General features: G+C 40.9%; 2 protein-coding genes across 2 annotated transcripts in view; one reads left to right on the forward strand and one right to left on the reverse strand.

The window, feature by feature from the left end:
- LOC111959510 (transmembrane protein 163a) overlaps positions 1 to 1,568 on the reverse strand; it is a 117,121-nt gene extending 115,553 nt beyond the window's left edge. Inside the window, 1 exon segment of the mRNA XM_070437659.1 lies at positions 958 to 1,568. Within this exon segment, the coding sequence (XP_070293760.1) occupies positions 958 to 1,141 (184 nt within the window). The 5' untranslated portion in view covers positions 1,142 to 1,568.
- Positions 1,569 to 3,513: 1,945 nt separating this feature from the next.
- acmsd (aminocarboxymuconate semialdehyde decarboxylase) lies at positions 3,514 to 14,296 on the forward strand. The gene is made up of 10 exons (XM_023981591.2): positions 3,514 to 3,675; positions 5,771 to 5,815; positions 10,327 to 10,423; positions 10,585 to 10,634; positions 12,377 to 12,613; positions 12,875 to 12,968; positions 13,081 to 13,176; positions 13,270 to 13,442; positions 13,617 to 13,715; positions 13,830 to 14,296. Exons 1-10 carry the CDS (start codon positions 3,586 to 3,588, stop codon positions 13,890 to 13,892), a joined length of 1,044 nt encoding a protein of 347 aa, XP_023837359.1. The 5' UTR covers positions 3,514 to 3,585; the 3' UTR covers positions 13,893 to 14,296.
- Positions 14,297 to 14,702: the final 406 nt, after the last annotated feature.

A 14,702-nucleotide genomic window follows, 5' to 3' on the forward strand; every position in this document is an offset into this window, starting at 1 on the left:
GATGTTTTTTTAAGTTTTTTCCCCCTATACAAGTCTCCATGGGGATAAACAAGGGATTATGATAAGAACTTGTGAAAGAGATCACATTATACTGTATAACACAGGTTATGTACAGACCTTATGTCAGACCTTAGTAAAGTAGGTCATATCCATGTTGGAATGGTATGACTGGAGTCTTGGTCATATCCATGTTGGAATGGTATGACTGGAGTCTTGGTCATATCCATGTTGGAATGTTATGATTGGAGTCTTGGTCATATCCATGTTGGGATGTTTTTTAAAGTTTTTTCCCCCTATACAAGTCTCCATGGGGATAACAAAGGGATTATGATAAGACTTGTGAAAGAGATCACATTATACTGTATAACACAGGTTATGTACAGACCTTATGTCAGACCTTAGTAAAGGTAAATCTGTAAAGGTGTGTGTGTGTGTGTGTGCGTGCGTGCGTGCGTGCGTGCGTGTGTGTGCGCGCGTGTGTGTGTGTGCGCGCGTGTGTGTGAGACAGACAAAACTTCTGAATATTGAGGGCATTTTCATAACCACTGCATCTTATCTCTCTCTAAAAAAGATTTCACACATTGAGTTCAGGCTCAAAATGTACATTCATTTTTGTATTGTTTGATAACCTCTACAAATTCACATACGGGTTTTGGTGATCATCCGGAAGAAATAACCTAGATAATGTCAGACACAACATCTTGACAATAAGAGTGCTCTATAGAGACAGCGATGCTTGCCTATTATTTATCTCCAATTGCTTTGCCAAATTGACATGTCTCTGATGTTATGCAGGTAAGTAATTATAGCAACACATTAATAATTGATCAAATTAATAATTGATCAAAACCACTTTCCAGATGCTATAAATAAACTCCAGAAGCGCCCATCAATCAAGTCAAGGTGAAGATTTACTTTTACAACAATAAAGTTTGTAATCCCTGAATTACTTACTACCTTGACCATCAACGCTGTCGGTGATTCTCATCTCTTGGTCCCGGTCCATATTAAAAGGATCGTCCTGACTCGGTATTTTGGATAGATTCGCATTAGACGCGCATCCGCCGTTCCGTACGGCCGAAGGATCCACGATTGTGGGATCCGGGACAGGGAATGAATCTTGTGTCATTGGGTCAGTCATGGTTGTTTACTTATAAGTCAAAAGTCCTCGGGAAAAAAATAACTCACACCGGAGTTCCAAATGCTGCCATCCAGGGCGCGAATGACGCCGGTGTTGACAGGACGAAGTGCAGACAACGATGACTAGATGAGAGATAAACGCAATCTCCACAGCATCAGCAGCAACAGACCCCTTACGGCCACACCCCTCTCTCTCCACTCTCTCTGACGACGAGATTTCGCACGATAGAGGGAACTGCAGTGAGAAGATTTATAAATCAAGGTTAATTTGCTCAGATTCATAAATGGGTTAATTTGCTTGAGTTTTGTAATATAGATCTGATTATTATCGACATGCACTTGCTATAAAGACACAAGGCTGCCATTTGACGCTCAATTGTCGACTTTTGACACGACAACTTTTCTACCCCTCCCTCGAAATCCTTCCATCACACGCAACCATGCGCAGAATGCAAGAAYATAGCTCGAAAACACCCAACTGTCAATCAATTCCTGGATTTCGATACCATAAACTATTTATTTAATTTCTTTCTGTAAAACAACAGTATTATATGTTATGTTTGATATGGTTACATAAGACAGAAGGTTACTTATGCCAAGGTCATGGAGTATGGGTCTGCATATAACACGAATGTCTAGCAACCCAAAGGTTAMATTTTTTTATCACACCATGGACAACTTTAGCATTTTAACTAATCATCAACTTTGCAACTATTTACTACTTTTTAGCTACTTTGCAACTACTTAACATGTTAGCTAAAACCCTTCCCCTAACCATAAACCCTAACCCAAAGCCCTAACCTTAACCCTAGCTAGCTAATGTTAGCCACCTAGCTAACATAACCCAAAACAAATTGGAATTCGTAAAGTATCATAAATATAGCATATTCATAACATGTTGTATGAACTGCATTCATAACATATACGAATTGTCATTTGTAACATATATGAAATGGATGATGGACATCCACAAATTAATACATACCATACAAAACGTAACATGTCATACTAAATGGAAATGGGGGGAGACAGATTTACCTTTACTATTGTAATGACCCGGCTGGGTCATAAAGGGAAAAGAGACGGACTCTAGGTGTGCAGGTCAGAACACAGGTTTATTCATAAACTGGGCTATTGTCCGGCCACCAACCCAACGCGCCTAACACGCCCCGTTTTCCGCCGCTAAATGCCGAACGTACACAATGTTACCCTGTCGGGTTAATGGTCACTCTCATAGAACAGATCAAGGCACGAACAGAAGAGAGAGAACAATGAGACAGTAATCCCTATTTATGCATTTCCAAATCCCGCGGTATTACCCATCATACCCCCCCAACCTTTCCATCTGTCCTGACATATTTAACCCCTGCTAGTAGCCATGAGAACCATAACACACCCACAAACACAGAACACAATACCGGGTCGTTACACTATGTTACGTGGAGCCCTGAGTCCATGTTGCAGCCGTTTGTCTGGTCCTACGAGTAATGGGTCTAACTTCAATAAGGGATGGAATGGAATGGGATTTGTTCAGTCATTTTATTCAATGAGTCCACAGGTTGGTGCAAAATGCACAGGGCAGAACACATAATGCCTCTAATGCAGTATAATAAACTAGCATACTCTCTCTGGTTCAACCAATCAACCCAAAAATAGGTTTTGTTTTTTGCAACTTATAGGCTATCCAATAGCCTAACTCATTTTACCATTTTCTATACTACTGCATGTGTCTGTTATACATTGGATCCAAAATGAGGCTCATATTATAACCTGCTGATTCAGCGTGTTCTTGTAATGCAGGACCTCATGTAGATAGCCTATAGCACAACAGATGCTGCATTTGGGAGAATGGGGGGGGGGGGGGGGGGGGTCATCGAAACCCTTTGTGTTTCCAGTGCACAGTTGAACTATTAGTCATTAAGTCTGCTACACAAATATTTATGACCCAGTGATAATAAAACCTGATTGAAGGATAACCTACATGAAAAGGAAAGTGAACATACTGTACATTCCTCTCTTCTCGATGTATTGGATCTTTTTGTCCAGCCCCAGTTATTTTTTGGGTGCTGTGTGTAAAACCCTGTCCATCCATAAATGAGATGTGCCCTGTCTGTGAGYCTAGAAGCGTTCTGTCCCGAGACCCATTTGCCCAAATGCCAGATGGGCTGGTCTGACTTGTTGTTTTTCTTCCTCAAATTCAACTATATCCAGCTAATAATGGAGGTCTCGAGGAAAAAATGGTCCGGTGTGTTAGAAATGCCGATTTCTTGTCCCAGTCCGCCCATGTCTCTGGCACGGTGTCTGTGAGAAGAGACTATGCCCTGTCAGTCATTCACCTGCTTTTCATTGGGGWGTTTAGGGGGCAGGGCAGTAGGGCGGAGAATAACCTTGCTCAATGCTCATGATAGACACCGTTTACTACCTGTCTCACATCAGGCGAATTGTATGAAAAACACTTGTCGTAGTAGATTTATCAGGATGAAGATTGATATTCATAATCACATTTTACCCAAGGAATGGCCCAATCTGAAAGAGGTAGGCTATGTGATAACCATACTACTTTACAAGATGCATTGACAACTTAAAAAAAAACATTTTTTCAATAGAAAGGATTAATCAGGCTACTTCTCGTGCCCGGTACATGGTGCATTATTAATAGTCTACCTGACGTTTGATTTACATAATGTCATTATGCACAGTCGTGCACATTGCTGAATGCGCTCACCGCTTGGCACCGCACAGGCTGTGGTGGATCTAGGAGTTATATCTTGTCTCAATCAATACATCTGGTTATCTAATTGTGTTTTTTTTCACTGTCCTCGCATCTGGCAGAAAAACGTCTTATTAGTTTTAGAGCAGAATCATGACGGCCTATGACACCCACCACACATTGCTAAAAAACAAACAGAATCACCTTATTTTAGCATAATAAACTCAAATGAATGAAGTAACATCTTATAACTGTGTTTGTCAGAATACCAAAGTCCTTGATGAAGACTGTTCATTTGAAACTAACAAGAATATCATCGAGAACTCTGAAGAAATGGTTTTATATTTTCTATGCAGCCAGTAAGGAAATCCTGTGAAAAGTTTTACCACCGCTATTACATCTCTGCACTGACTTGTTAAACATTAATCAATGCTTGGCAGTGACCCAGTCCTTTAAAGACTGTCTTTCTGTCAATAGGCCTGACCTTAGCTAATGATTGTTCATGGGTGCGTCCCAAATGACACCCAGTTCCCTACATTCACTACGGCTTGTGGGAATCATGGTCCAAATCAAAAGTAGTGCCCTATATAGGGAGCCACTTGGAACAAACGCCATGTTTTATTCTGGGGGGGAAAATCCTTTGTGGGGGTGAGAAAGCCACAGAGGGCAACAGGAGTCAGTCAGGACAGAGGCCCAGTCACCCTGATAGTCAACATGACTCCAATTGCATCATATTGTCGGCAGGTAGCCTAGTGGTTAGAGCGTTGGACTAGTAACCGAAAGGTTGCAAGATTGAATCCCCGAGCTGACAAAGTAAAAATCTGTCGTTCTGCCCCTGAACAAGGCAGTTAACCCTCTGTTCCCTGGTAGGCTGTCATTGAAAATAAGAATTTGTTCTTAACTGACTTGCCTAGTTAAATAAAGGTAAAATTAAAAAAAATTGACCCATGCCACTCGTAGTTTATTATACAGACATGTTTACAACAGTGTTATTAAACAACATGGCTGCATCAGAGGCGTTATGTGTTCTGCCCTGTGCATTTTGCRCCAACCTGTGGACTCATTGAATAAAATGACTGAACAAATCGCATTCCATTCCATCCCTTATTGAAGTTAGACCCATTACTCTAAAGACCAGATAAACAGCTGCAACCTGTTCAAGACCCATGCCACTCCTTCATAAAAAAACAGCAACATTTTTGTCATTTAGCATACACTCTTATACAGAGCAATTAGGTTTAAGTGCCTTGCTCAAGGCAGATTTTTCACCTAGTCAGCTCAGGGATTTGAACCAGCAACCTGTCAGTTACTAGCCCAACACTCATAACTGCTAGGCTACCTGATCCCACAAGCATTCTAACACTGTTGAGATGGATGGAGGAAATGTAATTGTATTCAAACAGATAGAGGAATTGCATTGGGGTTCATGGCACGTTCAAGGACATCTAACCCACTTAGCATACATACAGGGAAGCTATCTTCAGTCTAAATTGAGGAGGATGTTGATCCTATGGAATGGATATTATTACTCTTTTTGGGCTGTGTCAGGGTTCATCTGTATGCATATCACTGGACCGAAATGGGATGGTGTTGATTGCGTTCCGATCCCTCCCTTTCTGTCTCTGTTCCCAGTTGTTGTGAAGGTGGTTCATAGGTAATTTACTCCAATTAAAATTACATTGGCTGGTCTGTTTTTTATCTCTGCAGGCCTACTTTGCGCACAAGCCAAACCCCAAGGTGCATAATGACAAGTAATGAAAGTTGTAGCTTTCGATACACGGGAGCCAAGAGATATGACTTTGTGAATGTATTAAAATAATATCAGGAAATTCAAAATGTCCTATGCTTAGCAAAACACTTAATTATTCATTATCATGACGGCATAAACCCACTCTAATGACAGTTTTATTTGTTCTTTAGAGATATGGATATGATGGATTTATCCAGCTTCACCATCACTGCAAGGTGAGTCTCAAGTTAGGTTACTCAACAGTACAGAACAATATATATATATTTTTTAAATGTCACCTTTATTTAACCAGGTAGGCCAGTTGAGAACAAGTTCTCATTTACAATTGCGACCTGGCCAAGATAAAGCAAAGCAGTGCGACACAAACAACAACACAGAGTTACACATGGAATAAACAAACGTACAGTCAATAACACAATAGAAAGAAAAAAAGGGGAAAAAAACATTTAATGTTAAAGCATATGTTTTCTGTTACCTTTCCATATACTTATAACATGTGCACATTCTACAGTATAATGGAAATTAAATGTTTCACTTGATGCATCATTTATTACAGACTTTAGCAACAGATATCACGTTATACAGTATACAGCCTATTTAGTCCTTGTATCAAGCATACAGCCTATTTAGTCCATGTATCAAGCATACAGCCTATTTAGTCCTTGTATCAAGCATAAGCCTATTTAGTCCATGTATCAAGCATACAGCCTATTTAGTCCATGTATCAAGCATACAGCCTATTTAGTCCTTGTATCAAGCATACAGCCTATTTAGTCCATGTATCAGCATACAGCCTATTTAGTCCATTGTATCAAGCATACAGCCTATTTAGTCCATGTATCAAGCATACAGCCTATTTAGTCCATGTATCAAGCATACAGCCTATTTAGTCCATGTTACAAGCATACAGCCTATTTAGTCCATGTATCAAGCATACAGCCTATTTAGTCCATGTATCAAGCAATACAGCCTATTTAGTCCATGTATCAAGCATACAGCCTATTTAGTCTGTATTCAAGCATACAGCCTATTTAGTCCATGTATCAAGCATACAGCCTATTTAGTCCATGTATCAAGCATACAGCCTATTTTAGTTCATGTATCAAGCATACAGCCTATTTAGTCCATGTATCAAGCATACAGCCTATTTAGTCCTTGTATCAAGCATACAGCCTATTTAGTCCATGTATCAAGCATACAGCTTATTTAGTCCATGTATCAAGCATACAGCCTATTTAGTCCATGTATCAGCAAGCTTTCAAAGTTGAATGGAGCTGTAGTGTACTTGCCATTTGTATATGTGGTGTACATTGTTCTCACTGAATTGAGATGTGATCTAACTCCTTGTTATGAGAGCTTGCCTGCCCATGTTCCATGAGATGTGATAATGCCACATACAGCAGTTACCTTGGCATGCAATGCTACTACACAGGCAGGGCTGATCCTGGCCATTCTGCCTCCCTAGGTGAGACAAAAACATTGGCTCCCCTACTAGAATAGTCCCAGTAAGCAAAATTCCGTTGAAAAGACGTCTAAAATACGTACTTTTCAAGACGTTGAAATTAGGTTTAATTTCAATCAAAATTAAAAGTGAAAAACGTATTTTCCAGATGTCGAAATCAGATATATTTTCAGTTCTGAATGAAAGTTGAAAATATGTATTTTTCGGATGTTGAAATCAGGTTCATTTTCAGTTCTGAAAGAAAATTAAATAGCCGTAATGTATAGACGTCTATGTTTGGGACAAATCAAGGCTGATCCAGACCAGACAAAATCTGAACCAAACACAGACATCTATGATATGTTCAGATTTGGGTCGGATCGTACCAAAATCCAACGTCCGTGGACGTGGAAATCAAGGCTGTCCGGACAGAACCAAAAAATGATGTACAGAATGCGTCAGCCCATGCTTATTGAGGTATAGCCTACAGTGTCGCCCGAAATTACATTTTAAGAATGCCCATCTATGTGGTAGGCCTACCATTTGTAAAACACAAAAGAAGAACGCCGGTCCAAAAACGTTGGCCCGTGCTTACTGGGGTGTAGCCTACCATGTTGGCCCTCAATGGAATTTTATGAATGCACATCCATGTGGTAAGCCCACCGTTTGTAAAAAAGACTGTTGCATTGGCTTTATTATGGATCAAGGCTGGTCCAGACCGGATGGAGAAGATGGCGCCGGAGGTGATGGCTGCCGTTTTACAGGCTCCTAACCAATTGTGATATTGTGTGTGTTTATTCATGTTATTTGTAACTTGTTTTGTACATGATGTTTCTGCCACCGTCTCTTATGACCGAAAAGAGCTTCTGGATATCAGGACAGCGATTACTCATCTCGTACTGGACGAAGATCTTTTCTTTAACAAGTCGGACGCGAAGGATTTACTTCAGATACCGACAAGGCTCAAATCCCTGTCATTCGCATGAAGAAGAGACGGAGATATCAGGGACGTAGGTTGGGATGCCTTGTAAGGATAAGCAAGTGAGGAATCTGCCTTTACCATCAGTCCTATTAGCCAACATGCAATCATTGGATAATAAATGGATCAGCTCCGATCAAGACTATCCTACAAACCGGACATTAAAAACTGTAATATCGTATGTTTCACCGAGTCGTGGCTGAACGACAACATGGATAACATACCACTGGCTGGGTTTTTGGTCCATCGGCAAGATAGATCAGCTGCCCCCAGTAAGACAAGGGGTGGCAGTCTGTGTCTATTTATAAATAACAGTTGGTGCACGAAATCTAATATTAAGGAAATCTCAAGGTTTTGCTCACCTGAGGTAGAGTATCTCATGATAAGCTGTAGACCACACGATTTACCAAAAGAGTTTTCATCTATATTTTTCGTAGCTGTCTATTTACCACCACAAACCGATGCTGGCACTAAGACGGCACTCAACGAGCTGTATAAGGCCATAAGCAAACAAGAAAATTCTCATCCAGAGGCGGCGATCCTAGTGGACTATGGGGGTCCTGTGGGGGTCCTGTTTTTAGGATATGTTGTTTGTTAACATGTCATCACATTTTTTATTTGATTGGGCATCATTTAGGTTAGGCTATTTGATCGGAGAAACCGGCATGATGTAAAAAGTGTCCGTCTCATTACATTGTATCTCCATATAATCTTTTCTACCATATGCTATATCTGCTACATGATTTATGTTACATTATTTTTCTTGACGGAATGTTGGTAGGGCGCTGCAGCGATGTGTCTCTCCAAGAGGACCCTGGAGAGGCGCGCTGAGAATGGACAAGATAAATATTTTTCCTCCCTGCCTTTGACAAAGTGGGCACTGCTTATCACAGAGTGACATCAATGCTCCCCTAAAAAAACATATGCCACTTGTTGAGAGAAATTGTTGTTGATTTTGGGCAGAATTATGTGAGGTTTTATGTATTGTTGTAGGTGCATCTTGGTCAGTTTAGCTCAGAGAATTCCGCCCTTGTCAATCTGTGGCTGTAGGCGACCACCTAATCCTGCCTAATGAGCAGGCCAGCCCTCTACTCAGGCTCTCCTGGGCTCTCTACAAGATCTCATTCACACAAAGCTAGTCTAGTGTTGCCATACCTCAGAAATCACATCGTTGTCACGCCTCGAAGCCTGTTTCTCGACGAGGCTAACACAAAGCCAACTCTCCCTCTTGGCGCCACCTGTGGGTAGTGAGTGGGCAGCACAGAAAGATTTCATACAGACACTGACACCCACGGTCCAGCAACACACCTGTGGGTAGTGAGTGGACAGCACAGAAAGATTTCATACAGACACTGACACCCACGGTCCAGCAACACACATGTGTGTCACTATGGCTGTGATGAAATATTTGTTACCCTAATTGGTCCAATTGACCAATCACATCAGATCTTTTCACATCAGATCTTTTTCAGAGCTGATCTGATTGATCAAATTATCAATTTGGGGAAAAAAAGATCAGACTTGGGCTGCCTGTAAACACAGCTTATGTGTGTGTGTGCGTACATGTACTTGCTTTTGTGTGTGTTGACACCTGCATGTAAAGTAATAGCCAATGAGACATTTTCAACTCCCTCTCTAGTTTCCAAATGTTTCTCTTTGCTGCCATCAGGTGGCTGATTACACATACACATTTCAATTCCACTTGAGTGATTTGCCTCTTATATATATGTTCTTGTTTTTTTATTTTCTATTGTTTATTACCCATTTTTCTCCACAATTGGTAGTTACAGTCTTGTCGCTGCAACTCCCGTACGGACTCAGGAGAGGCGAAGGTAGAGAACCGTGCGTCCTCCGAAACACAACCCATCCAAGCCGCACTGCTTCTTGACACAATGCCCACTTAACCCGGAAGCCAGCCGCACCAATGTGTCGGAGGAAACACCGTACACCTGGCAACTGTGGCATGCACTGCGCTCGGCCCGCCACAGGAGTCTTTAGCGCGCAATGAGTCAAGGACATCAATCCCGGCCAAACCTTCCCCTAACCCGGACGATGCTGGGCCAATTGTGGGTCTCCCAGTCGTAGCCGGCTGCAACAGAGCCTGGACTCGAACCCAGAATCTCTAGTGGCACAGCTAGCACTGTGATGCAGTGCTTTAGACCACTGCGCCACTTGGGAGAAAATAGAAGTGTTCTTGCTCATCAAACAGAAATTGTAGGCATGAAGCAATGAAAGCATAGAAACCAAAAAAAGGACAAATCAAGTGTCCTTCACTCTCTGAAGTTTTGTGCCAATCCATATTTTAGGGGGAAGCAAAAATGATGAAAGACGGGAAGTTGTTCCGTGTGATCCAGGAGAACTGTTGGGATGCAGACGCAAGGATTCGGGACATGGATGCACACGGTATATACACACATATCCAATATCATCCTCATGTCAAAATCCTCTTGACAGCATATTTTGAAGCCGGCAGAGTCATTCATGTTGCCTGTAAAGTAAGTCTGTATTGGAATGTTGTGGGTTTTGATGATGATGATGATGATGATGATGATGCTCTACTTTAGGGGTGACGGTCCAAGCCTTGTCCACAGTGCCTGTCATGTTTAACTACTGGGTAAGTCTGTCTGCAAAGGGCAAAAATAAACAGCAGATTTTTGTTAAAGGTGCTTCACATAGGATATTTCAGAAAATGTCCATAATATATCTGGCGCTAATAGTTTCACACTATTATGCCACGTTCAAAACAACGGGGATCTTGGAAATGGGAACTCGGAAATCCCAGACTTCTGACCTCAGCGCGTTCAAAACAACTGGGAACTCGGGAAAAACTAGCTTCTACTCGGAATTCCAACTCGAGAACTCAGGCCTCTTTCTAGAGCTCTGACTTTCCGACCTGAAGATCACTGACGTCATGATTTGACCTCCTATTTCTCAGAGTTCCAGGTTGTTTTGAACGTGGCATTACTTACCCGCCAGTGTTGTGATTGGCTGTGATTTTCGCCTATTGATTTCTCCCGCCACAGCAGCATCTGTTGTCAAACTGTGAAATCTGTTCTGGCTTTGTGGCTGTGATATCTAGTGGAAATCACTCATTCCCTGGTTGCTACAATTCTACACTGTTCGCTCAATTTCAGTTTATGTGAGAAAACAAGCACTGAATATTGTAGGGAATCATTGTACCAWACAATATAGATTTCACAGGTTCATACAGCTGTAAAAACAATATTTTTTGTTATTGAAAGATATTTCACCGGGATTTAGATGGTACAATGATTCCCTACACTATTCAGTGCTTGTTTTCTCACCAATCTGGTCTCAGAGCATTTTGTATTATTCTGTACATAAATCCAAGACATTCCATTAGTATGATATGTTACGTTTGGTATGGTTACATAAGACAGAGGGTTATTTAGGTTGGGGTGAATGGGTGGGCAGATAACGAAAATGTCTAGCAACCCAAAGGTTGTGAGGTCAAAAATCATCATGGACAACTTTAGCATTTGACCTTATTAGCAACTTTTGCATGTTAGCTAACCCTAACCTTAACCCTTCACCTAACCCTAACCTTAACTMTTTTAGCTAACCCTTCCTCTAACGCTAAACTTAACCATTTAACCTAACTCTAAACTTAGCCATAACCTTAACCCTAACCCCTAGCCTAGAAAACGATGTTAGCTACCTAGCCACCTAGCTAGAAATTGTAACAAATCATAGGTTTTGCACATTTGTAACATACTGAATGTTTTTCAAATTTGTAATATATTGTACATTTTGCAAATTTGTAACATATAACATATAAAATATCATACAAATTATAATTCGCAACTTATCATACGAAATAGGTGATGGACATCCACAAACGAATACGTACCATATGAAATGTAACATATCATACTAATTGGAGCATCATCTAATCAACATACAAAATAATCAGAAATGCTCTGAGACCAGGTTGCAACAGTGAACAGTGTAGCATTTTAGCAACCAGGAAATGACAGAGCGATTTCCACAAGACCACACAGCCAAAAAGTCAGAACAGCTTCCCCAGATTGACAACAGATGCTGCTCTGGTGGGAGAAATCAACAGGTGAATATCACAGCCAATCATAAACACTGTCGGGTAAGTAATACTGTGAAACACTATCATTCCACTATTAGTGCCAGATATATTATGGTATTTTTTAAAAGTTACACTGCAAAAATTCAAAAAAATATCCTTATCCTCTCTGACATGTTTTTTTTTTACATCACTTCTCCATTTTCTAAGACTTTGATGTGCTTACTTCACTGTAAACATAGCTGCCAATGCATTACTAAGGCTTTGGTTGTGTTGGGTTCACTTCCCTGTTGTGACAGGCCAAACCTCATGACACCCTGGACCTGTGTGGGATCCTGAATGACGACCTGGCTAAGACAGTGGCGCTCCACCCCCGACGCTTCGTGGGGCTGGGTACCCTGCCCATGCAGGCTCCTGATCTGGCTGTGCTGGAGATGAAGCGTTGTGTTAGGGAGCTGGGCTTCCCTGGTGTCCAGATCGGCTCCCATATTAACACCTGGGATCTTAACGCCCCCGAACTCTACCCAATCTATGCTGTAAGAGCCATATAAGTGAATTGATTTATTTAAATGGACCGCTATATTCCTAGTGATATTCCAGCTATAGCGTTACAAAGCCAGATAGAAACCCTACTGAAAATCATACTCTGGCTCTGTCTAGACTAAACCTAAGATAGTTTGTCGACCAGATAGTAGTGGCCTATGAACTAGACACATTTGATGTTCGAGTATCAATTCATCATGACTGTGTAATGATGTTGATTGTGAAAAGGGAGTGATATTCCTGCTTTTCTATAGGCTGCTGAGGAAATGAACTGTTCCTTGTTTGTACACCCATGGGACATGCAGATCGATGGGAGGATGGCCAAGTACTGGCTCCCCTGGTTAGTGGGTGAGTGAGAGGGTAAAGACTCAGCTCTGTTCTGATCAATCAAATTCCGTGTCACAGCCTACCTGGATGACGTTGTCACAAATGAGTAAACATTATTATTATTTTTGTACAGGTATGCCATCTGAGACTACCATGGCCATTTGCTCAATGATCTTCGGAGGTGTCTTTGAGAGATTTCCCAAGTTGAAGGTCTGCTTTGCTCATGGAGGTAATTTACAATATATAGAGGAACAAATAATGACATTCAGTAAACAGAATCACCCGTGAAAGATTGACGTGTGAAGCAACGTTTTTTCCCTAGGGGGTTCTTTCCCGTTCACTATTGGCCGAATTGAACATGGGTTCCAGGTCCGGCCTGACCTCTGTGCTGTGGATAACAAAGTCAACCCACGGAAATACCTGGGCTCCTTCTACACTGACTCCTTAGTGCATGACCCCATCGCCCTCAAGCTACTTATTGATGTGATTGGAAAGGTATGCAGTGATGTGTCTAATTTCTAAATGGCAATGTAGTTATCTTCACAGATCTAGACAAATTATATTTCTCATTACTAAGTAGTTTAAAAGGCTTGAAGGTTTGAAGTTTGTATTGGTAGAGTTTACACAAGTGTTTATTACGGTCTCAGTTCTTCTTATTTTCTCCCATAGGATAAGGTGATGTTAGGAACAGACTATCCATTCCCACTGGGTGAGCTGCAGCCAGGAGCATTAATAGAGTCCATGAAGGAGTTTGATGGTGGTTTAAAGGTAAGGTAACACACTGAATGTGCTTTCTTTCTCTTGCAAAAAGTGTCTGTGATAAAAGAATAAGAGCAGGAACGTGATGGTTTATGAATTTTCATGTTTGCTTTTCCTTTTCAGGACAAACTGCTTGCAGGCAATGCACTGGACTTTTTGGGGATTAAAAGAGAACAATTTCAGTGATTCCCAAGCATGAAGATATTGTCAAAACAAAAATGGAAAACAATGTTTGACTTTCAAATTACTCTTGAGTATTGGCAGGACCATAAAACAAATACAACATATTGCGTGACCAAAATGTAAATATTTAAATATGAAGATATTTTTCATCTATTTAGCTAATTTATCATGATTTTTGTTTACACTGTTGGAAGTCATCTGTGGTCAACACTCTTTTTGCTGTTTATGACTAAATAAAATTGAATGTTCATTTCAAACAGCTTCAAATATTCAGTCAATTAAGTTAATTCAAATTCAAACAAACAGCTGTACCAATCCAGCAGGTGAGAGAGGATTTTGACTAGATGGGATACAGCTTTTGTCAGATCAGTCTTTTCATAGCAGGTTAGGAGAATTTACGCAGCAGGTTAGGATAATTAAAATAGTAGGTTAGGAGAATTGGGCTAAGGTTAGGAAAAGGGTTAGGGTTAGCTAAAAACGTTTGAGGTTAATTTGACAAAAACTGTATCCCTTCTAGCCATGACCATTAGAGAGCGGTGAGAAACTGAATGAACGAATGAACCGTCATTGCTGGGCCTCCAATCTGTACAGATTCCACAGCCACAAAGTCAAAATTCCACCCAAAAACAATATTTTGGTATTTGTTTCATTAGTCCATTGTTGACATAGTCTAAAATATTTTGCTTGTCAGTAATCAAGTTTTCAAGATATGTAACTTTGAAAATACAGAAATCATCCCTGTATGCATCCTACAGAGATGATTTCTGTATTTGGGAAGTTGCATAAGGTTAACACAAAGGAGGTTGCTGAGGG

This window comes from Salvelinus sp. IW2-2015, linkage group LG36 (assembly GCF_002910315.2).
Source record: "Salvelinus sp. IW2-2015 linkage group LG36, ASM291031v2, whole genome shotgun sequence".
Lineage (NCBI taxonomy): Eukaryota > Metazoa > Chordata > Actinopteri > Salmoniformes > Salmonidae > Salvelinus > Salvelinus sp. IW2-2015.

What these genes read in the sequence shown, in the direction of transcription:
- acmsd (XM_023981591.2), top strand. Translation starts at nt 3,586, where the DNA reads ATGAAAAACACTTGTCGTAGTAGATTTATCAGGATGAAGATTGATATT. An exon ending in CTGTCATGTTTAACTACTGG is followed by an intron (nt 10,635 to 12,376) that starts GTAAGTCTGTCT and finishes CTGTTGTGACAG; the next exon opens with GCCAAACCTCATGACACCCT. An exon ending in AGTTTGATGGTGGTTTAAAG is followed by an intron (nt 13,716 to 13,829) that starts GTAAGGTAACAC and finishes TTTCCTTTTCAG; the next exon opens with GACAAACTGCTTGCAGGCAA.